This window comes from Talaromyces marneffei, chromosome 5, assembly GCF_009556855.1.
Source record: "Talaromyces marneffei chromosome 5, complete sequence".
Classification (NCBI taxonomy): Eukaryota; Fungi; Ascomycota; class Eurotiomycetes; order Eurotiales; family Trichocomaceae; genus Talaromyces; species Talaromyces marneffei.
The window spans coordinates 1,524,272-1,549,110 of record NC_072352.1 but is presented as its reverse complement, the minus strand read 5'-3'; the positions used below and the strand labels follow the sequence as shown (position 1 = coordinate 1,549,110).

Sequence of the window (24,839 nt, the reverse complement as noted above, 5' to 3'; positions counted from 1 at the left end):
AAGTGAAAGCTGACATGCTGACATCAAACTCAAGCCGTTTGTTTTCATAAAAAAAAATGAATAGAAAAGATATTTTTTGAACGCAAATAAAACATGTCAAGAAGCGAAGACGAACGAAAATGCGAGAACATTGCGCAAGTCAAGATCACCAAAGATCTCAGAATGGAAAAATGGACCTAGTCCACACTACAGAACCGGCCGTAGGGATGAATGTAGCAATCCGTAAGCACAGTAACTTATCCACCAAGTCGATGCCTTGGTACCGGATAATTTGGCCAGCCGGTAGGCAATGATAATATGGGGGAAGTCATAAAGAAGAGAAGGGAAATAATAGCAAAGGATATCATGAAGTATGTCACCAAAAGACATAGGATAATCGCCCCAAACGCCATGCCGATCAAACGCCATAAATAATTTGTAACAACCAAGTCCGGTCAAGCCGAAGTGGTCTGGATCGTTTCAAATCCATGCATATCACTAGGCATGGGGGACTGCGTTTCTGATAACGCGTTCATGGAAAAGTCAAAGCTTGGGCCATCTGGAAATTGGTTGATGTGATGTTTCGCATACATTTCACTCAACACGAATCCATCTTCGGTCATCCCCTGTTGCTGATCCGCACCAAAGTTGAACATGTCGTTTGATATTGTATTGTGCAGAGTCGAAAGTGGAGGCGAGTGGTTGGCAATAAGAGGGTCGGCGTGGCTGAAGTTAGCCATGGAGGTCGGTGGCTGGTTCATCATCTTTGACTGATCTAACATTGGCGAGGGTGATACGTAAGGCATATTGAACTGATCTCCAGGATTGCCGGTGATGGCAATTGACTCCGTCGGAGGCGCCGCGCTGAAAAATGACGGGCTGGCAACAGCAAAGTCGGACATGGTAGTCGCGGACATGGGATAGGATTGAGGATCAACAAACGTGGCAGCAGTGTTGATTCGGAGATCATTTCCCAAGGCGTGTAGGGCATTTGGATTCTGAGGAATAGGAGCATACATGTTCGGATTGGGCGCCATATGCGATACCTGAGGATGTTGGAGAGGGAAAGGAGCAATTGGCGTGTGCAAGTATGACAAATCGATGGCCGCTGGCACTGATCGACTGCGTTGACGTTTGTGGCCACGAGGCATCTGATTAACACTTAGGTGCGAATCAGGGTATATGCCCACCTGGGCCAATGTGAATCGGTTTGGCTGAGACGCGGGACGATGGATATCCTGAGGAGGAGTGATTGGCGCAGAAACGGAATAGTTGAAGTCCAAGCGATTTTGAAAGGTTTCCAAAGACACAAGCTTAGCTAGTTGCACACTTAGAACCTTGGGATGACCGCCAAGATGGTGGGTCATGACGCGACTGGCTTGCTGGTCTTCTGTGAAATCGCCGCATTGGAAGAATCCACCCGAGTTCGAACAATCCATCCAAAAGATAGGAGGCCGGTTCAGTTCAATGACCAAACCACCTGGTCGCGTGGGCATACCGTTGGCATTCGGAGTCAAGTCGCCGTTGTCTAGCATGACGCTTTTAATATACGAGAACGGATATTCAATCTTGTACCCGGCGGAATCATTGTTGATGTAATAAGTCATAGTAGCCTTATCCGGCGAGTAGAAGATGACCAAATCCATGGCATTTTGTCCAATGCGTCGCCAGCTACCGATGCTCAGGGTACGACACGTGAAGTGCTGAATGACGATCTTTCCAGGGGTGGTTTCCATGCCGTAACCGTTACTTAGTCCACCGAGTCCATTGGGTCGTCCAAATAATTCCCTAGCACCGGGTTTGTGTGGGTCGAAATGCATCGCCAGGTATTGCCGCATTGAATCTGGAATGGAATCGCAGTCTTCGCCAGTCTCGATGCTCTTCTTAGCAATCATCTTGATTTTGGCGCGTCGGTTCTGGAACCAGATTTGTACTGATCTTTCGGTCATGTTAATCTCCTGAGCGATTCGTTCGCGGACTGCCGCAGTCGGGGTTGGGTTCTTGTTAAACTCCTGTTCCAGGGTGACCAGCTGGTCCTGTGTTGCGCGTTGGCGCTTTTGATTCTTCTGCTGCTGGGTCAGTGTGCTCTTACGCGGCGGCCGGCGGGACGCAGAACTCGAAGGAGCAGAAGCCGCAGGGCTCGTCATAGATGGTGAGGGAGTTGAGTTTGTTGGGGTAGCGACGTTTGAGCCCGCAACAGCGGGTTGGCTGTCTATCGAAGACATTGTAGATAAATTGGTAAATCGAATAAATTGTTATCAAATGGTTTCTGTTGGGGGAAAAAAAAAATCCTTTTCTATTTCATGCGCGGTGAAATAAAAAGGTACGTTCCGTGTTGGATCAGGTATCGATCGCAAAAAGTTGGCGATGGTTAAGCAATTGGATAGATATTTCTATCTAGAGCCAATGTGTGGTGATCGAAGTCGATAGTCCAAGACCCGTGTGTCGAAATAAACAATTCAAGGCGCTCCAGAGCTGCAATGGAGAATATGTCGAATAAGAGATGGTTAAAAACGAAATGGTGGGCTCGAGTTTGGCGAGAGGGTTGAAGATGATATAACAGCTGATCCAGGCAGCTGTATGGTGAATAGTAGTACTACTGGGAGTAGCGCTGATGGGGCGCAGTCTCGGGAGGAGAACAAACAATCGGTGATGCCAGATCCGGCGAGTAAGTCTTGTGTGACTGAATTGTGAAGATAAATATGATAATGATAATCAAGCAATAGTCAATGCCTTTGAGGCTGTCAGCGGTAGGGACCGTGTCGGTAGAACGAAAGGCCGAGCGAATCGAATCGGTTCGAGGCTGGGAACGAGAAAATAGAATGAATGACAGTGTGGATGGGCGCGGTGAATGAGTGAACACGCGGTCCCAGGACACGACGAACAAAAAAGAAAGGGAATGAAAAGGGAAGGTGAAAAGAAAACGACTTGAGAACAGACAGATGGATTGGCAAGGGGAGAGAGGGGAGGAGAGAGGAAGAAGAAAAAGGATGGATGACTGGCGGGCACAGCCAGCAGCAGACTCGGAAGGGACTAGCGGCTAGCCCAGGCAGGCACGCTCGCTCTGGGCAACGCCAGGAGTCTCGTGGGGGGGCGCTCTGCTTTGCTCTCAGCGGGCGCTGTGATTGGCTCAGGACAAGCCAGCGGTTCACTAGTCCCAACTAGGCCGCCAAGACGCTAGCCACTGGCTAATCGACAGCATAAAGCATAAATACAATGAAAGCACCTTGCACTGGTTGATCTTGGGGACGATTGCAGCCAGTCTGACGACTCTGGCTCAGAATTGACTAGTCGGGTGTCCGGTCATGCTGGAGTAGATAAGTTACTAGATACATCGACCTTTGTCAGGATGCCATAGTTAACTTAGTTAACTTTGTTATCGTCGGCTGGCTGCGATGCTGATCTAATCAAAGTCACGTGTCTTGACGGTGACCGTACAACAAAACAGGAATTGTGTGTCTTACTACATGCCGTAACCTGTAACTTAGTAGTTAGTTAAGTTAGTTAACTACAGTGATTGCATGACAAATTCTTGATCCCGACAGACTCAATCGTAGCCCCGACGGCAGTCAGACGCCGTCTACCGGCGGTGGAGAGTGGAGAAGGCAGGACGGTCCAGGGGTTCATGGTTCATCCTTGGCCTGTTTGGGTGTTGTCTGAGCGATCAACCACCCCCATCCGAACTTAACTTCAACACTGTGTCAAACCACAAAGTCATGCGTTGCTCAACTAGTTACTAAGTTAACGTACAATGTACATAATGTTATCATCCGGAGGCACTTTACATACTACTTGTGCTTCGTACGTCTCCTTGCTTAGCACACCCTGACTCAGTGACTTGAGTCTTCCCGGCGCTAACGAAGACATGCACGCTCTGGGCCAATACGGACCTCTGCGCTGTTCGAAGGTGGTGTCGGGTCTGCCCACGAATGGCAAACCGTGCCTGACGATCATCCAGTTTCCACAAAGTCTAGCTCTAACTTGTCTTTCACCCAAAACTAGGGTTGGCCCAAACTTCTCTCTGTAGGGTTCAAAGCAGTTGAGGACTAAGGTGCTGATCCAAGGACTTGCCACATTACCTACTACGCGTAATCCTCGGCTGTCAGTTTCTCACGTGCAAAAGCCAGATTGAAAATAGATCCGACGCTTTCCGTTACAATTTACCCGCTATCTTTCAGCCTTGCCTTTGGGGATTGATTCTATGATACAGACGCATTGTGTTACTCTTGACCACCAATCAGCGACAGGATCTAGAACACCGTTGTTCATGGGTGTCGGGTTGTAACATGCTGCTCTGTACGTTAGTTGCTCGGAGTTGGACGGCGAACCCCAATATGAAACGGACCCAACCCCAATATGGACTAGGATAGCTCTAGTGAGTGACTAAGACAAGCCTGACAAGGAATAACATAACTTCTAAGTAAGAGCCCGCTTTTCCTTCTTTCTTTTTTTCCTTCAAGTTTCGTGATCGTTGAAAACGCCACACCAAAATCTTTCCATGCTCTAGGGTTTTTCGGCATCATGACATCAGTCTAAAGATTGTCCGTGATGGTTACGTTGTATAACCATCGACCACGGAGCCAACAAATCGCAGTGCTTGCTGCGCTGTATCAACAACGGCGTCTTCCCTTCTCCACACAAGAATCGTACACTCTTTTCTCTTCTGCCACACATCCTATGACGAACCAGGCCAACATGCTCAAGAATCGTCAATGTCATTTCGTGCCTAGACCGTTAGCGTTGGCCAATCGCAATGGCTGATTACACAACAATGCGGGTGTCGAAAGCCTTTTCATCATTTTCCTCTTTGGGAATCAGCTGGAGCTGAGTGCCACACTGAGTATAACTTTATTGACTTGACTTTGAAGCGGATTAGTCAATCTTGGTATTAACGTTAGTTAACCAGTTAACTAACTACTATATAGTAAGGGTAAGTCAATTCTGTGCAATGGCCAACCGTGGGAAATGGATATGTAGCACAAGGACTTCCAGTTCTATTCGTATAGGCAGCTACAGCAGTTAGTTAGGTAGGACAGTCCAACCTGTGGCAACAGACCGGCTGAGTTTCTCAAGGATTTTCCCTTTGAAGGATTCTGTTCTCACCCGCAAAGCCGACATAAAGTTACAATTCCATATTGACATACTCCGTACATGGCAACACATAGTTACCCACCGATGTGGCGTCGTTCCATTACTATTGGTGCGGAGAACGGAACACGGCCATATGGGGAAGAAGGATCACACCCTCTATTTGAAGAAAACCGCTATATAGGAAGAAAGAAGACAACTGATACGTACCGTACATGATTCTATTATGCTGGGTTACCCGATTGTGGGAAGAATCCTAAAAGGATTCAGTTGGCTTGTTGGGCGTGTGTCAAGTGCGCATACTAGGGGTTGTCTAGTTCGGATTGTCGGAGTACGTAACTACGTACGTAGTTAACCTATCTTTCTGAAAAGTTTGCACATTTCAAAGTTCGCGCTTACGAAGATACCGAATCGAGTCAATTGATACGTATACGATCGGACTAGAATGTTTTGGGCCTAACCCTCCGTGCTCCGTCTCAGTACGGAACGGGAGGAAATCGGAACACTACTTTGGCAACATCGGCTTTTCTTCTCACGAGCCCTTCTCCCTCCGGAGTAGAGCTAAGTACGGAGTTACGTCGGAGTAGTCTTCGACTAGTCTGGCAAATAGTTAGTACGTATACTACGTATAATGCGTCTGACCCTATTTTGCACGGGTTCCGCATACCAACACGCAGATACACAGTATAGTTAGCGCGTTGCTTGACTTTCTTCTCAGGTCTGGGAAGAACCCTGCTCGACGCATGCAGGTACGTAGCTAAGTCTTCGCTTGCAAGTTGCGAGACTTGCTTGACAGTTGACTGAGCTGACGATGATTCGCCTCGTGCAAGGGGATATTACCGCATTGGGCTTAGCGTCAGGCACACCCGCGCTGCTGCTGCACGTCAAAAGGGGCGGGCGCGGCTTGGCGCGTTGCTATTGGCTGAGAACGGGGTATAGTGGGGCGCGAATGAGTTGGTTCCAACGTTCGTGTTTCAGAAACCGAACTCTCTCCCCGCTGCGACAAACATACTACTCTACAACGTTTGAACGTGCGTACTCTGTAAGGACGCTTTCGAACAAGCGCATCACTGGACATCAGACTATTGAACCTTATCACGTCTTGTGCCGAGGCATCAATCAAATCCATCAACCATCAATTGATATGATTATGATATGAACATCAACATTGCGTTCCCTGTCGTACCCCAGCCCCAGAATCAATTTATCCCCCTCGCCTCATCCGTACATCATATCATACCTTCTATAGTAGTTCGCCAGCCTAAATATTTAGTGGACGGGCCATTTCCACGATGAGATCTTTACTGTCCGTTCGAGTGCGATCGATCTTCGATCTGATATCGATGGATGCGACGCTGGTCATCTCTAGGCTCTAAATGAATGCTACGTACGTATACTAGTATTAATAAGGGTTAAACCAAAACAATAAAAAAGGGTTATGCACTGATCGGTGAGGCCGAGTATCTATCCCAGCTGCTCCGACTACCCCCAAAATGTGCTCGATCGAACATTCCATCTCGAACAAGAGGATATGGTATCCGCGTTATGGAGAAGGGCTACGGGTGGCTTACGAATAATAGAGCTTAATATTGTGGCATGAGTCGTCGCTCTCGGGGTGAGCATTATGCTTATTTCGCGAGGCGTTTCTACAGAGTACGTATACGTAGTAAATATTTTGGCGACTCTTGTTAGAACACCTGTGGGCGATCGCACATGCAGCCTTGTAGATTGTTTTTGAACATGAAATACAGCTCTAACCTTAAGTTGTGTTACCGGATTCGCAGCCCTAAAATGTTTAAACTACTGTAGTAGTTAACTAACTAGTCCCACGGAAACTCATGACCCGCTTAGTCATTGGTGAGCGGATCGTTTTCATCCGGCGTTATCAATCACTTGCATCTTTGAGTACTGCTGTGTAGATTTCCAACTCTGGTTAGATGTACAGATACGACATTGGAAGATAAAAATACCGAACTTAGGAGTTCGTTCGTTATCGAAGCTTAGATCTCGCTTGAATCAGGTGTAGCAATCGATCAGTGCTTCCGGTGACGGCAACATCGATAGCAATCATGGAGTCCACAATCAATGTCACGAATATCAGGACCTGCAAAGCCTGCAATACATGTTACCGCTACTTCCAAGTAATTCATATTTCCTCGCGGGATCGATAGTGACGGTAGGATGTGAAGGGCTGGTGGTTTGTTGATGTGATTCATCGACCATGGCCATTATTCAAAGTTTTGACTTTGCTCAGTCAGGCATGATCCATCATGGTGACTCCAGCTGAGAACTTGAAAACAATTCATCCACGGGACCAAATACCGATGTAACATTTGAAATCATCATGCGGTACCAACCCCTCCCAAGATGATGATAATTTCAATCAGAGGATGTTACAAGATCCTCGGTTTGGGTACGATTCGTAGTTTCTGATGAAGAAATTCTTCAATTTATTAAAATACAACATTACTTCATAGGGCGTTACAGGTGCATATAGCGCCCGAGATAGACCCCCAGAGTCAGCGCCAATTGCTACAGCCCAACATGCATGCTTGAACTCCTGTTCTTGGACATAAATTGAAACATCAGTATCTAGAAAATGCTCCAGACCGCTAATATGATCTAGATGAAGATGACCTATGCTGACCGCGTTGACAGTCTTGATGCCATTACCAGTAGGCATAATTGCAGCTAGTAATTTGATCTCATCGGAATACTCAATACGGATTCCAGTTATCGAGGAATCTACGACAAGCTGGGTTGCCCAACATAATGCGATTTTGAGGAAGACATTACTAACTGCGTAGGAAGACCAGTATGCCATGTTGATATTGATACCTTTAAGGGTGGGATTACATGCCTGGAATAGACTCGAAAGTATAGACTCTATGGAAGAAATTTGAGCACATATATCCCCCTCGTTTGACATTACAGCAGGTGTGTCAATTCGACTACTACTTCTAATTTCCGCAGGGTGAAAGTAGGGGACAGGGAGATATCAGTATCTTGTACTGCAGACTGAGTTTAGGTGGACTAAATCGTGGTTCGTTGAGCTATACAGCAGACTTCAATGTGAAATAATCCCAAGCGATTTTCACCTCCATCAACCCTCAATCAATGCTGGATTGGCGTCGGAAAATGTAGTGCCCATGCCAACACTGTCAATCCAGATTTCCCGCGTGTTCTGGGTTCCTAAATTCTCACCCTGATCATGCCACCCGTTCGCATAGATGCCGACGTGGAAATCAAAGGGACGAGCGTCATCTATCATGGTGGGTAGGTTGTATTCCTCGACCACTTTCGCGCCATCATACCACATCTTATAATAGCCGGCATTATCGCTTTGCCAGTTTGCCTGGATCACGATTTTGTGCCATTCTCCAGGAGTCACTGTTACCAGTCCTTTCCATTCCTGAATCTGCTGGGCACAGATACTGCCAAATTTGACCCTCGTTGCAAGCTGGTCCCCAATAACCCAGACCATACTTGATGGCATCCAGTTGTCACAGCCGGTGTCTGTAAAATCGGCAATGAACTGGGCAATATTGTAAGACTGAGCTGGAGAAGCCTGCCAGTCTTCTTGTAGTCTGAATGCGAAGCCGTAAAACCCCTGGTCGCCGAGTTTATATACCTGCGTCTTAGCTTTCTCGGAGTGATAGCGGCCAGTATAGGAGGAGTCGTAGACCTGAGTGAATTTGAGAGCAGTTGTACCATTATAAACTACGTCGGTCACTTGATTAATGCTACCCTTGTGTTCAATATTTTGACTGGACCAGCCACTGAGAGTTCCAGTGTTGACAAAGGTCTGGGTTGAAAGAACGGGAAAGACGAGGCTCATAGCTGCAATGATAGCAGCGGCGATGGATGGGAAAGACATCTTTAGTTTCGTCTGATAAGAAATATATCTGATTGATGGAGAGAAGTTAAGTTGCTTGAACAAGACCGACCTTGAACGGTGGGCAAGCACTCTTTTATAATCGGCGAGCTGGCATTGTACGTAAATGGATCAAGTCAAGATCAATTTCTAATCGCTTCTAGAAATTTGAACCCATATGTACGTAAACATTTGATCCATGTTCGAAATGAAAGAATAAATTCAATTCGATCCAATGTCACGTCGCTGAGGACGGGGGGCCATTTTCCATTTCGGGAAAGAAAATGTTTTGCAGCCGTCACTCTAAATCATACCATGCAGAATCAAGAATTTCGGACCACAGGATTGTTGATCAACCCCCCCCCGGTCTGCTTAGATCCGCAATGGGTGACATCAAAGCTAAGTATGAGATGGAAGGACATCAATCAGCTGGACGAAACGATTAAGAGCGTGCTTGAAACGCGGCCGAAGCTACGAAAAAAAAAAAAAAAAAAAAAAAAACATTCGACCAGATCTAAGTAGCGATCGATTATATCAGTCACACATTGTCCATCCCAGTAATGATGAAAGGAGTTGTGAAATAGTGTGTGGAGATGAGGAATTTCATGAAGGCGACGTGACCGAAGCGATGAAGATGATAATCCAGCTATTCACTATGGCTTGATTGCGTCGGCAAACCAGGTGATGAAGAATGCGGTGATTCGTGATGGACTTGCAGCAGAAAAAGATGTTCTATGTTTTGAGATGGAAGCAGCGGGCTTGATGAATCATTTCCCATGTCTGGTCATACGGGAGCATCTGTTGTCAAATTTCCCTTCCACGGCCGAGCGGAGTGAAGCCAGACGGCTTGTTAGCCCTAACCGCGTAAACATACCTGTGTCCAGGTGATGGCCTCGGGACTCTTTTCAAAGTATTAGGAAATCCCTGTTTCTGGTAATAATGAGAGGTGAAGATTATGTTTGATCAGATTCTGGAGATCTGCACAATTTACATTTATTACTTACTCTCGTAAGATATCTTAGAAATAATTACCTATTTAGTTTTGGAAGTTCGAGAGCCATGTTGTGAAAGTAAAAATGGGGACATCCATTGATAAAGATAAATATAGCTACATATGAAATGAAAATTGTGACAGCCTCCACAGCTCTTGAATCAAAAATTTAATATATACTTTCAAATTTTCGCGCGTACGCGTTTTTCGTATTCCCCATTATTCATACTCATAATCGCTTATCGCCAGGTGTCGTTCTCGGTAGCAGTGCTAACACCACAGCCGGAAGGAACAGTGTAGGAGCGGTTAGGATCGCTCTCCCAAACGATCGAACCGTTCGACTCCTTGCGGATGTACTTGTACTGGAAGGTGGTACCAGCGGGAAGGCTGAGGGTAGCGAACCAGAGGTGGTTGCTGGAAGTGTACTGGCTGGCGCTGAGAGCAATGGCCTTGCTGGTATCCCAGCTACCGAGCTGGGAGATGGAGCCAACGATGAAGACGTTCTCGCCGTAGGTGGTTGTGGCAATTTCGTCGAAAGTGACAGCGACGGAAGTAGGGGTTGTGCAGGTGGTGGCGCTTGTGGTGGTAGAAGTAGCACTGGTGGCCTTGGTGACAGAGGCGGTGGCGGAAGTGGTGACAGGAATTCCGGTGGCGCTGGTCAAGGTGCTGGGCCAGGCGGTAGCGGTAGGTGTGCTGTAAGTACCAGTGGCAGAGCCCATTGAGCAAGAGCTGGGGACCGAGTTGGCGGAGGCAGCACCCCAGGAAGGAGGCATAACTCCGTTACGACGCAAGTTAGCAGTGAGCAAGGCGGCATATGACCAGGTGAGGTCACGAGCAGAGATTTCTACACCGGAGTTTCTGTCAAACTGCTCAGAGAGGGAACCGTTGGCAGCGGCGTGACCCTGAACAATGCTAACGTAGCCGTCGGCGTAGGTCTTGACTGCGCTGATGATGGAGGTGAAGGCAGTGCTGCCGGAGGCGTAGGTGCCGACAGCGGCGGAGCTGTAGACGTCCTTGAAGAAAGCCAAAGAGGTGCTGGTGATGGTGATGGAGCCGATCTTGTTCCATTGGTAAATGGCATCGTACAACTGTTCTGCGGCAGCGAGGTTGGACAGGAACCATGGGTTACCGCCGTAGTAGGAGTCCTCAGGATAACGTCCAACGGAGACAGCAACACCCTGAGCGATACCAGAGTTGACACCATAGATAGAGCGGAACGAATCGGTATAGACCTTGTGGTTGGCGAGGGCGCGGGGAGAGCAAGGCTGGAAGGTGACGTCGTCACAAGTAGCCTCAGGATCAAAAGTGTGGATAGTGGTTAGAACGGTGTTGGAATCCTTGCCGGAGCGACCACCGCCAGTGTTGGCATTGATGTAGGATCCGGTCCAGAAGGTCTGCATGTAGCAGAGGATCTGGGGGGCTTGGGAGTCACACCATGAGCATGATGCGCCAACACGGGCGGCAAAGGTGCTTCCCTGGACAAGAGCACGGTGCTGGTTAGCGACGGTGAAGAAAGACATGCTGTTGACCTCCTCCCAAAGATCTGATGGCACAAAAAAGTTAGCAAATGATTGCATACTGGCAAAGTGAAAGACTTACCAAAACCGGATTGGCTCCAGTATTGGGAGACGTAGGACAGATCGTTGCGCACGATGGGCCAGATGTTGTTAACAGCATAGCTAGAGTAGCCATTGTCCTGCAAGAGTCAGTGACCGTCGAAGACTTCGGATTAGGGCTAGAGTTGAGATAACCCTGACCGTCTATGACTTTTAGGAAGAGTACTTACAATCAACCAATTGCCGAACTCAATCAAGGCAATAGCACGCAAAGCAGGACCGTCTCGTTGAGGTCTGCCCCACCCACCAGTGAAAGGGCTCATGTCAACGTTGTACTTGGGCTCGGCGAGACCGGCACCACTTGAGAGATCACCAGAGGGGTTGGAGACAGTCTGCAGATACGCCTGTGCATTGATGTATTCCTCAATGACGGTCTGGAGACTGAGGTTTCCATTACCGAAGAGATCGATAAGCACCTTCAAGGTGAGAGCGGAGTCTCTCGTCCAGGTGTAGTAATCTATGTCGTTTGTCAGGGATTGATATTCATATAGGATTGATGATAGCACACTCACAGTTCGGGTTGTTTGTGCTGGGACTGGCAATAACGACACCAGGCTTGGCGCTCGCGGAATAGGCACCGCTGGAACCAATGTTGGCCAGGATCCCGTTGAGGGAGAAGGTAGTCTCACTGGCAAGCCAGGCATCCAAGCCGACTGTAGCACGAGGAGAGAACTGGGGAGCTGCCAGCGCATTGTGGCCGAGAGCAGCCAGTGCACAAAGCACGGAGGAGGAGAGGCGAGAGAAAGTCATAATGGACAAACTGCAAGGTTTGAATATGAGCTGAGAAGGATGATGAGGATGATTGCGATGGGATGGGGAGCAAAGAAACACTCAACGACGAGCTTTCTTTCCCTCTTTATAGACCTCCCATGATTCCTATCCCCAGGATTTCATTGTACCTGAATATCGCCGTTGCTGAATTTAAATTTCCGGTGAACATGCTTCTCCGCAACTTCATTGATCAAGTCGCCAGTATTCTGCCGACGTGATTGGACAGGACGGAGCGAGTTCATCAGCGCATCTACGCCTTGCACATCAATGCAAGTCAAATGCCGAGAATTACGTAGTCCGGGGACCGTTTTGAAAGGCATTACGGAAACTATAAATTTATTCCGGTGCTGTGACTGGCTCTCAAAACCGAAGCTAACGGCAAATCTTAGTGCCGGACGCAGGTTCCCTATTAGGACGGAAGACGAAGCTATATTGGGCTTTAGTAAGGTCAGTTTTAATCTGGAAGTCTCGGCATTTTCAGTCAATGAATAATCATGAAGAATTTCTAAGCCTTCTCCTCCCCACAAACAGAATTGCCACTGTGGGGTACTCCGGAGAATCCTTCTGTGTGCATGCCTAAATGGGACACGGTCTTTTATGGTCCAACTTAAACCTCAAGCGGCTGATCTGATGAGAATTAACCTACAACAAGCACATGGGCAAGCGAAAAGTACTTCCAGTCCTTACGGCTGAAAAAAAAAAAGAAAACATCCCAAGACATGGCATATGGCGATCCCCCTTCAACCCATCCATCAGGGTTACAGCAAGACCTGCTTCACCGACACTAGGCTGGCGGTTGGTGGTGGAGTTTTCGTCGGTGGCGTTGTTTCATGCCGGCAGGTATTGAAGTCATTACAGTATCTTAAGGTACCCACTATTTAACTATGCAGTAAGATGCTTGGTATCTGATCATTACGGGAGATTGCCTCGGTAGAAGGTTACAGACTCGGATCTTACTCCATTGTAACTGGAGAACGTTTATGTTTCTGAGTATGTTAGTGCCGGAAATACTCAATTTGTTTCTACATATTACCGTAATTCCTATAGCACCTTTGTATAGTTTCATGCATTAAAGTCCGCACGTCTCATTTTCAAGACCACGTATTTCCGAGTTGTCCTTGACTCTGGAGATGTAGTTATACGATTCTTGTGCCCTCCGTCTTTGAGTTCCACAATTTGTATGAGAAACTTCTCTCATCTTCACCTGTCCATAGTTAACGTAGGGTTGGGGTAGAGTTATACATCTGCGCTCGGCGGTGATGGGCCTCCTACCCAGAGTAAGCACTAGGTAAAGGTCGCTGTCACCTGACGAGTTCGTATTCAGCATCCTTCGACTTTATATGCCGTGTTGATAATGTAACTAAACACTTTCGTTCATCATTAATTATACATGTTTGTAGTCTTTTAAGCTTATGCAGCTCATTATCTCGGTCCATTCACCGAGGGTCATCATCCATCGTGGTCTCACTTGGAATTTCTTGTCTCACGAGTCATGACTCTAGATCAATATAGACATTGAGTCATCATCCCGCTTGTTCTATAATGCCAATTAAACCCAGGCTGAGGCGCATCGCATGGCCAAGTAATACGCATAACCACACACACTCCACACCACCTCTGCAAATCTGTCACTCCCAAACCTTTCAACTCCCCAATGGCCGTGTCTTAGGGTTTGCCGAATACGGCAATCCAAACGGCAGCCCGCTGCTCTATTTCCACGGCTTCCCATCATCACGTATAGAAGCAGAACCTGCAGATGCTACTGCTCGGCGCTGTGACATAAGACATCTAGTGCTAGACAGGCCGGGATTTGGCACTCCCCACGCCTCAGCCGGGCCGCAATATCATGGATTGGCCAAATGACGTCCACGCATTTGCGACTGGTAACTATGATCTTAGATCTATTTGTGGTTACGAGTCTCTCCGGCGGTGGACCTTTTGCCCTTGCTTGTGCACATGCATTGCCTAAGAACATGGTTGCTGGTGTGGGTTTGTTTGCGAGTGGGGGGCCCTGGGAAGCCGGCACGCATCATATGTCACGCATACGGAGGCTGACGCGTACGTTGGCAGTTTACTGGCCTTCTGGGCTCGGTGTTTTGCTCGGGTTGATAGTCCGTGGACTCCGAGCAATAGCCACCTCAGGCACGATAGTGAGGCGGGTTGATGCGTGGTTAGAAGCCCAATATGCCGGTAAGGAGAGGAAGGAAACGGAAGAGACGGAATGGGTAGCGCCCATCAAAGACGATAACTCCAACCAATAACTGAAAAAAGACCCCTGAAGAGTGCAGGAATTATCTAATTGACGTATTATTAGATGAGACATTTGTACAAGGTGCTGGTGCAACTGTCCTTGAAGCCGATTTACTATAATCCCCGGACTGGGGGGTTCAAATTCAAGGACGTCGACTTTAACCCTGTGCGAATTTGGCATGGAGGTAAGGATAGAAACTCGCCTGTGGCTGTGATGAGGTATCTGACTCAGAGGCTACCTCATAGCGTTTTGATCCAATATGAAGACGATACACATTATACGATGTTTCCGCATCTGGAGGGAGGCGTTGACAGAGCCTGCAAGAGACTTTGATGCTCATGCTTCTGAGGCGTCATCAACTTATTGAAAAGACACATTCATTTTGGCGCCACTGAGTGTACATAAGTTTCTTGGATGCTAGTGATGTCCTCGTATAATATGATGATCTCTACTTAGTTATGACAGTCTCCTTATCAAAGACGTTTAGATGAATGATTGCAGGGATGAATAACTGTGATGCTAGGCTACCAATCATCTGGGAGAGATCCATACAAGCAAATGATACATCCCAAACCCAATAAAGCTGATTGACACAAAGGAAGTGAAGAGCTTCTCAGGTCTTGGCACTAGGGCATAGGGCACGGGGCACGGGACATTAGGGCCTAAGGAGTTGGGCAATGCCGGGCAAACAAACAAACAACCGACGACTGAGAAAGGAAAGGGCTTCTTCTTGATATTGTCTCTCCTGAACTTCGTCAAATCCCCAGATCTGAAATCCGACAGACCATTGACCACTTCATCCCCCCAGATAAGCTGGAAAAGATACGAGCTTTTCTTTGATGGACGACCTCTATTTCTCTTCCCCTGACTGACAACCGATGACATGCCTTGGGAACTGCAGGTCTGTCGCTTCTGTCAGAAGAAGTACGGCAACAAGACTGGTCTACGCAGGCATTTGATTCAGTATATTGACGAATGGCGTATACCAGCTGACGGGATTCACGATGTGTTGGAAATTCAAAGGATTCTCTACCCTGAAGACGACGACAACGAGTATCAATGCCCCTCTCGCGATTGCCGAGAGATAATCGCTACCAGACAAAAGTTCATCCAGCATGTCGTTACTAAATTGCATTGGGGAGGGTTTCCTGAAGGCCCATTGAGAGGTAGCAATGATGCCAATGACGAGAGCGTAGATCTCAGCAATATTAGCGAATGGGTGCTTCCTTTTGATGAGAAAGTGGTGAAGATCTTTAAACCAGAAGGGCCATTTCCACTTCTTCGCCTTCCACCTGGTATGTATGATGATGCAAAATGAAGAACGTTCCAACCTTGACCTGCTTAGGCTAACTTGACACGACAACAGAGCTGCGGACCATAGTTTACGAAATGACTCTCTGCTGCCCCGGGATCAACATTTGCGCAATGAAAGAAGAAGCTCCGAGCCCTCGACAAGCAAAGGTCTTCCTTCAGCGGAACAGGGATAACAATCCCTTGTCTCTTTTGATGACGAGCCGTGGGATCTATGATGAGGCACGGAGTGTGTTTTACAGTAAAAACAAATTCACATTTGCTAATATTGACGCTGTCCCAATTTTCCTCATAGGTATTGGACAGGAGAACGCGAAACTTCTACGATCTCTGAGATTGATGCCTGCTGGTGAAGATCAATTCGAAAACCAGCTCAGCACTATTCGTCAACACATCTGGGGAATAAATGGACAGGATTCAACAAACAACAAAAAACTAGATATCTGGAATGACCACACAACATATTTAGATCTCCTCGAAAAAATCGGCCGTACAAGTTGCATGTATCCACTTCCAGAGCCACATCGCTTCATCCTTTGGAATCCACGCAATACGGGCCACGCGAATCGGGTGCGTTTCAAACTGCACTGTCATTTCTCAGACACTATCTTCAAATACATGCATGGCTATGAACGTTGGAATGCACACGTATGGCATGGAGAGGCCAGTTATGAATTGATCCTGCATGTGGAAAAGAATGATTAATCGAAGGGTGTCTAGAACGGGTTGAAAGGATTCTACGTGTCTTATTAAAATTAGGCGGTATTTTGTGGCTTCAATAGGACGGGATATACGAGCAAGGAGTATTCAAGAGATTGCCATGGCAGGTTACTTAGTTGATAGTAAAGCCAGGGTTCCGTGTGACCATTAGGGCAAAATATGAAGTAACAAATCAATGCATAGACTCTTTCAGTACCACATTTCTCACTGTGAGTGTCACCCAGCTACAGATTTGTCCATAGAAGACACTCCAACTTCGACGTCCGAATATGACGGCTAAAATTGTCCTTCCTCATTGGTTCAAAAATGGAACCACTCCCAGGCCCTCACGAGCCACTTCAAGGGCATCATTTTTACAAAAAGCAATCTATGAACTCCTAGAAAACCAAAAGATAAAAAAAATGAAAAAAACATACAACAGCTGGGATTCGCTGGTGGTCACCCACCCAACTACTAACCAGCCGGCGTGTGGCTTAAGTACGGCTGAGCGGACGGGAAGCCCTGTTTTCCACACCCTATGGTCGTATGTGCTTGTTATTTCAAAGCAATGGTTTAAATACCGCTTGGAGGAGGATGCTGTTTAAGACGAATCCCTCAATCAAGGCATGTGATGGCCATGAAAGCAGTGACAGGAAAGTATGACTGGCACTCTCGAAATATAGAGTCTCTCTGGAGTTACAAGTGCCTCAGTCGAGGCCGTCATGGATATATAGATATCAAAGTTATATATTTTTCTTCTGTATCACTCTACTAGTACTTGATGTAGACTTGGCACCGTGCATTAGATATATATGGGTAGCGTCACTGAGACGTTGCCCGAACTTTTAATTTGTGAATGGTATGTATTAGTTCAGCACAGAACCGTGTTCCAAATCGATTCAGCTTTGAATTCTACGAAGGGCCTCATATAACCATGGTGGGAGGTCGATTACTCATTTCAGGCCATGGCTTCAATGACTGGACTGAGTGGACTCTGGAGTGGCGTCTTGTCTGTGCCCAACTTTTCCCGAGGTTCCAAGGTCGTAGTTAGTCATGGTTTCATATCACACCCGCATGTTCAGGTAGTATCATCACTCAGATCGAAAGCATAGTCACTTTCTTGAAGGAAATAACGAAGAGCTAATCAACATCCATGGATCGAGTCCATTATTTGAAACCTGAACGTGATCACGTGACCTCGCATGCCCTAACTGGCGGGCTATCGAGTCTTCACTTGAAAGACGGTAAATCAATAGAGAGAAGGATAATAATTTGCTGCGTTGGGTCTTTGGAATGGAACGCATTAGTACGCTAGCATTCTTATGTACGATGCAAGTTGAAATCGATGTCAAAGTTAGAAGGTTGCATTGCAGAACGGGTTGCAATGCTTTACAAACCAACGAGCCCGGAAGATTGTACCAGTAAACGAAGTGTAGCTGGGGGCTGGGGTTTTCCACGCCGGTGACTCAAAAATACATACTAAATATGTAGTATTTACAGAGTACTGAGAAACTCTCCGTGTCCCAGGTACTTAGTAACTAAAGAACTTGGTGGCTGAAAAGGGTTTCCCGTCTGCGGGGTCAGTGATACCTAAGTTAACTAACTAGTTAGTTAACTAGTTAGTTAATAGTTAGTTATTAAGTATAAGCTTACGTGTTCCGGGGAAGCCAAAATTAAGTCTGCACTAGTTAGGTGCCTATCTCTTCAGCCTACTCTTTCCTGGCAAATGGGTGTCGTTGCATTGGTCTTGGCTCAATATCACTTTTGTAAAGATTCTGCATTGCTTACGATAAATTGCAGCGCAGGAGAATCAGGCCGCATGAAGAAGAGAGAAGATAATTGGGCAATAATTTACCGACAGAATTTTCCATTTCAATCTGCGGCGAATTGTACTACCTAAAACCCATGTTGAATGGATTTAAGTTTAAACTAAAATGTCAAATACTGCATGTCGCACAACACTAACGCCATGACCCCTGTTTCCACCCAGATCCTACACAGATCACTCCGAATATAGAAGTTTCTATAGGAACAGCGGCATGTTTTTTTTTTTTTTTTTTTTTTTTTGCGCGGGAAACTTCATATCTCCGCGGTAGACAGGGCAAGTACCAGTTTAGCAAAGCCCGAGGTTGGCTATTTTATAGCATACTGAATCAGTAACAGGCCAACATAATGATAACTCATGTAAATGCACAAACTTACCCTTAGAACATCCAGCTGAAGTGTAATAGCCACTCACAAAGCAGCCCAAATCTGCGTTCCAGTCCCAGGTGCTTGAATGTCGGAAATTAGCCTCACGTTATGGCATACCATGTCATGTCATCCCATATACAGTCAAATTCTCAATATTACTTCGTGGGGGTTTTCAGAGGGAAAAGTTTTTACGAACCAGTTGCCATCAACACACGTCCCTTCTTCATAGCATGTGAAGCCCCATGTGTATCCACCATAAAGTTCATATTCGGCAGAATAGCCAGTGCCCGGTCCAGAGCGGCAGTACACGTAGCTAGAAACATTGATAATCTCGCAGACTTCTGTATTGCGTTTGGTGAAGATTTCATCATCACTCAAAGCAGCGATGCGGCTTTTGGCGGCATCAGAGATAGGAATTGCAGCGGCAGGATCAATAGCAGAAGCAGGCGCAGGAGAAGGAGCAGCAAGTGCCGTTAAAGGCAGAATGAGGATCAGGGCAGATGTAATGAACTTTATTTTTGGTGTCAGGAATCCGAAGGAAAATCCGAGGGAAATAATCAACGGCTAGAGGAATTGAGAGCTTAGCAAAAGTTGAGGCTTTTGAGAGATTTGATTCAAGGAACCCATGATCATCAATGGGAAGTTGTCCCATTTTATATTGCGATTACTGATTCTACAAGTACATGCTCTCGCAATTGATCCCTCAATTGACACTGGAACCTCCTCATCTCTCGTATTTGGGATGTTTCTTTGCTGAATAAGATTGCATGCCTTATATTAATTCCATATTGTCTTCTGATACCTCTCCTTTGGCAGTGAGACACGTATGAACTGAAGCATCTTCAACTTCAGGAATATACATCGTATTCATTTATGATTTATTGGGTAGAAGGCTGGTATATATGCAGGATGTCGATGTTGGTGTTGTATAGCGTATTTATTCGAGGAGTTCTCCGTCAAGCCATGATATACAACACTAAGATGCAACCTCTCAAAATGAGTCATGATATATACAAGATATCATATGCAAGCAGTAATGTCAAAGCGTAGCTATACTAGCGTTGTGGCATGGAGGCCGAATGATGTTGCCCATTCAGGAAATAATTCTTGTAATGTATTAGTGAGAGTCGCTTGGGAAGCTTAAAGAAAAATGGCTTAGTATAAGAGTACTTCTATATAATCTTATTTAGCTTAAGCTTTGCGGAAAGCTTCATATAATGAAGTATAAGCTCGCATTTGATAAGCCTCTTTTTCGAAGACGGGAGGGCCTTTGCTATCTTATAGTATCTCATCATATGGATAGAGATAGCCTCCTGAGGCATGTGAGCCATAACAGTTAATGCATATACATGGTTTCAGCAGGGTCTTAAACAAGATGCGTGATCTTTAGCTAGGGTTAAAAAGAACACTGTTAGGGGACTACACGAATTGAATTTCTAAACAAGCACTCATTCGTTTAGGCAAATGTATCTTTGACTCACAGCCCAAGAATTCTTGAAAACGTATTTAGCATATCTGATTGGCCCATTATCAGTAACAACTACTTCGAGATCTCGATGTTTTGCACATTTGGCTGGAAACGTAATAGAAAGAATATCATAAAACCTACAGCGAGCATATATGCAGGTGGGGTCTGAAATGCTTCACGAATGGCCACCACTTCGTATAAAGGGATTGCCCTTTAATAAGCTAGCCTATTTCAGGGAACGACTTCGAGGCTGATGCGCTGCCTTCCTGACTCATCATTGCCAATGGAAACGACGAAAGTTCATGCTTTGTTGGCTTCAGCAATGATATGGGGTGTTTGGTAGGAAGTATACATATCAATGCCTTGATTCCGCGAGAATTACAACACAGGCTTTGATATCAGTAAGCATGCATAGGGTCTCATTTGCTTTGACCAGAATGGCCGAGATGATATTCCCGAGCAAGGCGGTCGTCTTTGACTCACTAGGCACGGTTCCTCTCCATAAAGTCATTACAATGGCAAACAATTATTCAAGGTCATGATGATAATCATGCCCAGATATCTCAGGGAGTATTATGTTGGAAAAGACTAAATCACTCGATCGTTTAGAATTGATGAGCTGTAGTTTAGATACAAACCCCCCCATTTAACAACACCAGTCGGTAACCCTCCTCCCGAGTCTAGATGTCAGACATGGGGCTAAGGAGGTTTCTAATCATTCAAGCCATATGGATTAGACTGCACCCAGGTATCAAAAGAAAGCATTGGATCCACAACCACAGTCCGTTCAGAAACCCCATCCCCACAGTACCTATCAAAGCATCGCAGGCCTTCCATTGTGCGTTTCAGACCTTGCCTACCCATACTACGATCAATGGAAGCACATCTGAGACATGCAGCCCATTCTGAGTCCAAGGCACTATTGCCCTGTGTAATCTGAGGTCAAGACTTCTTGCAATTGGCCCATTGAGGTTTGGGTTTTCATGTATGTCATACTCGATTAAGCAGTATACGGGGTGTTAGCGAAGTAAGCAACTATTGGAGATGTGAGAGGATGTGAGAGCGGACGAGCCTGCGCTATCTGTTTGGTTAATATGTTTCGCTCTCATGAAACTAGTGCCGGCAATAGGAATAGTGCTTATAAAGACTATCTGCATGTAACTATAGATACATGTTATCATTCACCAATACAAAGTTCTGAAGAGAAACGCTGTCCGAAACTAGCGTTTTACAATCTCGTACATAACCTGCTCGGCCAGCTAGTCCATCGCATGAGGGAATGAAGGATTATAGCATCACAACCATTACACCAACTATTTTCCCAAGGAAAGTGGGTGTGATTTCATACCTCTGCAGAATAGCAGTAAAATAAAGCACATCTTTCCTCGACACCAATCCTGCGAATTGAGTCCGAATACCTTTAAGCGCCTCAACATACTTTTGCAAACTGTAGGTACGTTGTTAGGCCCATCGCCATTTGATGAAGAGATCTTCGTACGAAGCTGCTATTTGAACTTGGAAGCGGACATCGTCCATGTCGCGATAGCCAGGACACCGTCTTCCGGAGTTTGCACATCATGTGCATGCTGGGTACCGAAGGTTGCACTACATATACCATCGGGTAGTCTGATATGCAACAACATGCGATGAGAGCAGCAACCCACTTTGATGCAGTGCTTAGCTCCCCGAAACGGCCAAATTTACCCCGAAAATGCAGAATCATGAGCCAATGATTGATCTGAACCGGGGGTATTTTCATGCCCCACTATTGTTTGTTTACTGCAAGTGGACCGTTTTTTGTACGATATGAAAGCGGATTGGATGGATCGCGATATATTTCATCAGGCTAGCTTTTTATGGCTAGTAATGTATCGATTATCCAGTCATTGGCCAATCAGACCACCAGCAGTCATTTTCATTTTCTTCCATTATGTCCAGGAGGGCAATGCCTCTTATCGGATAGCCGGACGAGGTGAGGTGCCTTGAAGATCAATCCTTGTTTCCCACCTTCGAAAATATGTAGCATGAGTGGCGCACAATTGCGGACTTTCATGGCAGCACTTGATTCACGACTTTACTAGGGCAGAGATAGCAAATGCTGATACGTGTTTATCAATCTGGGGCTACAAAGACCTATGTGCCCGGTATGTCCCTAGGATATGCTTCCCGAGGGATGTGAGGACTGCTGTCTCTGTAGTTCTGAAAATGGAATTCCTAGATCCTTGATAGAAGGTTGACCGATTATTACTATTCGATTGATATCTCAGGGTTATACTTGACTGTAGCTTACGTGTCTGGATATTTCAAACTACAATTATCATAGAAGCTCGAAAAGGCACATCATTACTCTCAATGATCTGCTTGAGTCTCTTCGGTGGAGACTTCGAGGTTGTCTTGATCTTTGCCTGGAATCTCCAAGAGGTATCGCTACGACGGAAGAGAGATGCTCATGCTTGGAGACAATAAATCAAACAAAACTTACAAATTATAGATTACTGACGAGTGGAGAATCAAAAACACCTCGCATCACAAACAACGTGCAGCAAACATTAGTGGTATTGTTGAGGTTACGTCATGACATCACAGAATTAATAAACATAGTACGGCGTAGCAAACGATCGATCACTGTTTACAATAACCCAGCAGCAGCAACAACAGCGGCAGCAGCCATTCCACCAACAGTCAATCCAAAGTTACCCGTGGGGACCGGGGCCGCAACCGCACCTGCACCCTTGGGGGTCTGGGTAGCCTGGGGGCTGGTCAACTTCTCGACACCAGCAGTAATAAGCAAATCGTCGTAGTAAATCTCGGAGCTGGCATAAGTCCGCGTCGAGGAGCTGGCAGTAGTGGTCTTCTGACCGCCAGCGGACGCAGTACCTTCGATAGTGTTTCCGCAAATCGCTTGGGTAGAAGCTGTAATTTTGCAGTCATCGATGACGGCGATGGTAAGGTCGACGCCATAGGCCGGCTGGATAGTGGTAACGGCGAGGTGCCAAGTTGAGGGCCCTCCAACCATGGTCACTCCGCCAACGCAGTTTTTGTCGGAGGGGTTGCGGCAGTTGACGAGAACTGTGGTAGCGACGGCGTCGGCGCTGATGATGCTACCATAATAATCTGTCATGCCGGGGTTGGTTTCGCCGGCTTCGAACATTTTGATGGTGGTGGTGCCGGACGCGAAGGTTGTGGGAGATGCGGTGGTGACTCCGGATGAGGCTAAATTGCTAATAAGGCCGCCTTGAGCGGCGGCAAGCGCAGCCATGCTAAGGGCTGTTGCAGCGAAGGAGGTACGCATGATTGGTGGTTGTTCGAAAACGAGAGTACTGGTTGGGAGATAGAAAGAGGAAGGCGAGTAAGGAAAATACTCGAAAGAGGGACTTGTAATCGGGCTGTAATCGCAAAGATAAAAAATATTCGGAGTAATATTGAAAGGGGGATTTCTCAGAATTTAAACCTTGATCAGGGGAGCAGATAATCTCAGATAAATTTCTCTCCCACTCCGTGACCGTGCTTGACTCTTGCAAGTAATTTTAAACTAACTTACAGAATAGTTAACTAAGGGGCTGCCTTAGTCATTTAGTTGTAAGAAAAGCCAATTGTTTTCGCGTAAATAGTGACCAGTCCAGCCCAAAATGGAATAGAGCCATTGAGGCTGAATCAACTCCCACTTAGACCGTGCTTGGCCGCAATCTGATCAATCACAGCCGGAACTTTGTGTTGGTTCCAAGCCTCAAGGTAGCCAATAAAAGTGAGCCAATATCTCAGCATTGCCGCCATGTAACATGCGACGGGCTAATTTTGGCAATTTTTAAATTCAATTGAAGGCGAGATCATGTGATCGGCAAGAAAATGAGAGCAGAGCCGCATGGATGAGACACTCTGCACTTGACGCTCTCCATGGCTGATACTGGAGGGACCCTGATCCGCGAAAATAAAAGCGAATAGGAGGTGGACTGGTATATGCCTAGGTATATATGCGAGGGTGCTGCCTGGACATCAATTATCTACTCACGCGCCCTATTGGCCCTATCGCCCTTTGAAAGAGACAGTTCCACGTAACTTGGCCAAAGATGAGCGGAAGAAATAGATGAAATTACGGAATACTAAGTTTCTTATTGCTTTTACTAGGAGGAGTTTAGGGTTACATGCCTTCCTAAAATGGTAAGCTTACGGACAAGAACAGCAATCGGCAGGAAAATTCCTCGAAGATTGAGGTGGGTCTTGGAACTAGGGCAATTATATGCGGGATCAACTTCGAGATGATGGATCTCCATCCGTTCAAGAAAAGTGGAAGTATAGCAATTTCCAATCACTACGAATCAAGCAGTATGTATCGTCAAGGGTAGGCTTTCAACTTCCCCACTAAGAACCTAGGAGTGCATGCGATATTCACACAATGCCTAGCCACCAGCCGGACACGGAATGCAGAGTGTAGGCTTATTTCTAATTACCTCAACCCAGGACAACAGCAATAGTATATTCGTTCCCTCGAAATCAAGTCTCGAAACAATGAAAGCAGAACATCGCTAAATCGTCTAGACATAGCATCGACGCATTAGACTAAGGTTATTGCACATAAATTGGCGCTCCGTATCTCATTT

The 24,839-nt window shown here is 46.4% G+C and overlaps 6 protein-coding genes across 6 annotated transcripts; 1 reads left to right on the top strand and 5 right to left on the bottom strand.

Annotated features, from left to right (window-relative positions):
* Positions 1 to 434: 434 nt before the first annotated feature.
* Positions 435 to 2,204, bottom strand: EYB26_006877 (uncharacterized protein; the record flags this gene model as incomplete). Its single annotated transcript, XM_054266150.1, has 2 exons — positions 1,153 to 1,169; positions 1,310 to 2,204. The coding sequence occupies 2 exons, from the start codon at positions 2,202 to 2,204 to the stop codon at positions 1,153 to 1,155; spliced, it is 912 nt and encodes a 303-aa protein (XP_054122125.1).
* Positions 2,205 to 8,170: 5,966 nt separating this feature from the next.
* Positions 8,171 to 8,944, bottom strand: EYB26_006876 (uncharacterized protein; the record flags this gene model as incomplete). The annotated part of the gene is made up of 1 exon (XM_054266149.1): positions 8,171 to 8,944. One exon carries the CDS (start codon positions 8,942 to 8,944, stop codon positions 8,171 to 8,173), a length of 774 nt encoding a protein of 257 aa, XP_054122124.1.
* A 1,227-nt stretch (positions 8,945 to 10,171) lies between these two features.
* On the bottom strand, positions 10,172 to 12,298 carry EYB26_006875 (uncharacterized protein; the record flags this gene model as incomplete). The annotated part of the gene is made up of 4 exons (XM_054266148.1): positions 10,172 to 11,475; positions 11,532 to 11,628; positions 11,719 to 12,005; positions 12,061 to 12,298. The coding sequence occupies 4 exons, from the start codon at positions 12,296 to 12,298 to the stop codon at positions 10,172 to 10,174; spliced, it is 1,926 nt and encodes a 641-aa protein (XP_054122123.1).
* A 3,155-nt stretch (positions 12,299 to 15,453) lies between these two features.
* Positions 15,454 to 16,586, top strand: EYB26_006874 (uncharacterized protein; the record flags this gene model as incomplete). The annotated part of the gene is made up of 2 exons (XM_054266147.1): positions 15,454 to 15,865; positions 15,937 to 16,586. The coding sequence occupies 2 exons, from the start codon at positions 15,454 to 15,456 to the stop codon at positions 16,584 to 16,586; spliced, it is 1,062 nt and encodes a 353-aa protein (XP_054122122.1).
* A 2,107-nt stretch (positions 16,587 to 18,693) lies between these two features.
* Positions 18,694 to 19,425, bottom strand: EYB26_006873 (uncharacterized protein; the record flags this gene model as incomplete). The annotated part of the gene is made up of 4 exons (XM_054266146.1): positions 18,694 to 18,713; positions 18,783 to 18,853; positions 18,970 to 19,283; positions 19,336 to 19,425. 4 exons carry the CDS (start codon positions 19,423 to 19,425, stop codon positions 18,694 to 18,696), a joined length of 495 nt encoding a protein of 164 aa, XP_054122121.1.
* Positions 19,426 to 22,870: 3,445 nt separating this feature from the next.
* EYB26_006872 (uncharacterized protein) lies at positions 22,871 to 23,533 on the bottom strand (the record flags this gene model as incomplete). The annotated part of the gene is made up of 1 exon (XM_054266145.1): positions 22,871 to 23,533. The coding sequence occupies one exon, from the start codon at positions 23,531 to 23,533 to the stop codon at positions 22,871 to 22,873; it is 663 nt and encodes a 220-aa protein (XP_054122120.1).
* Positions 23,534 to 24,839: the final 1,306 nt, after the last annotated feature.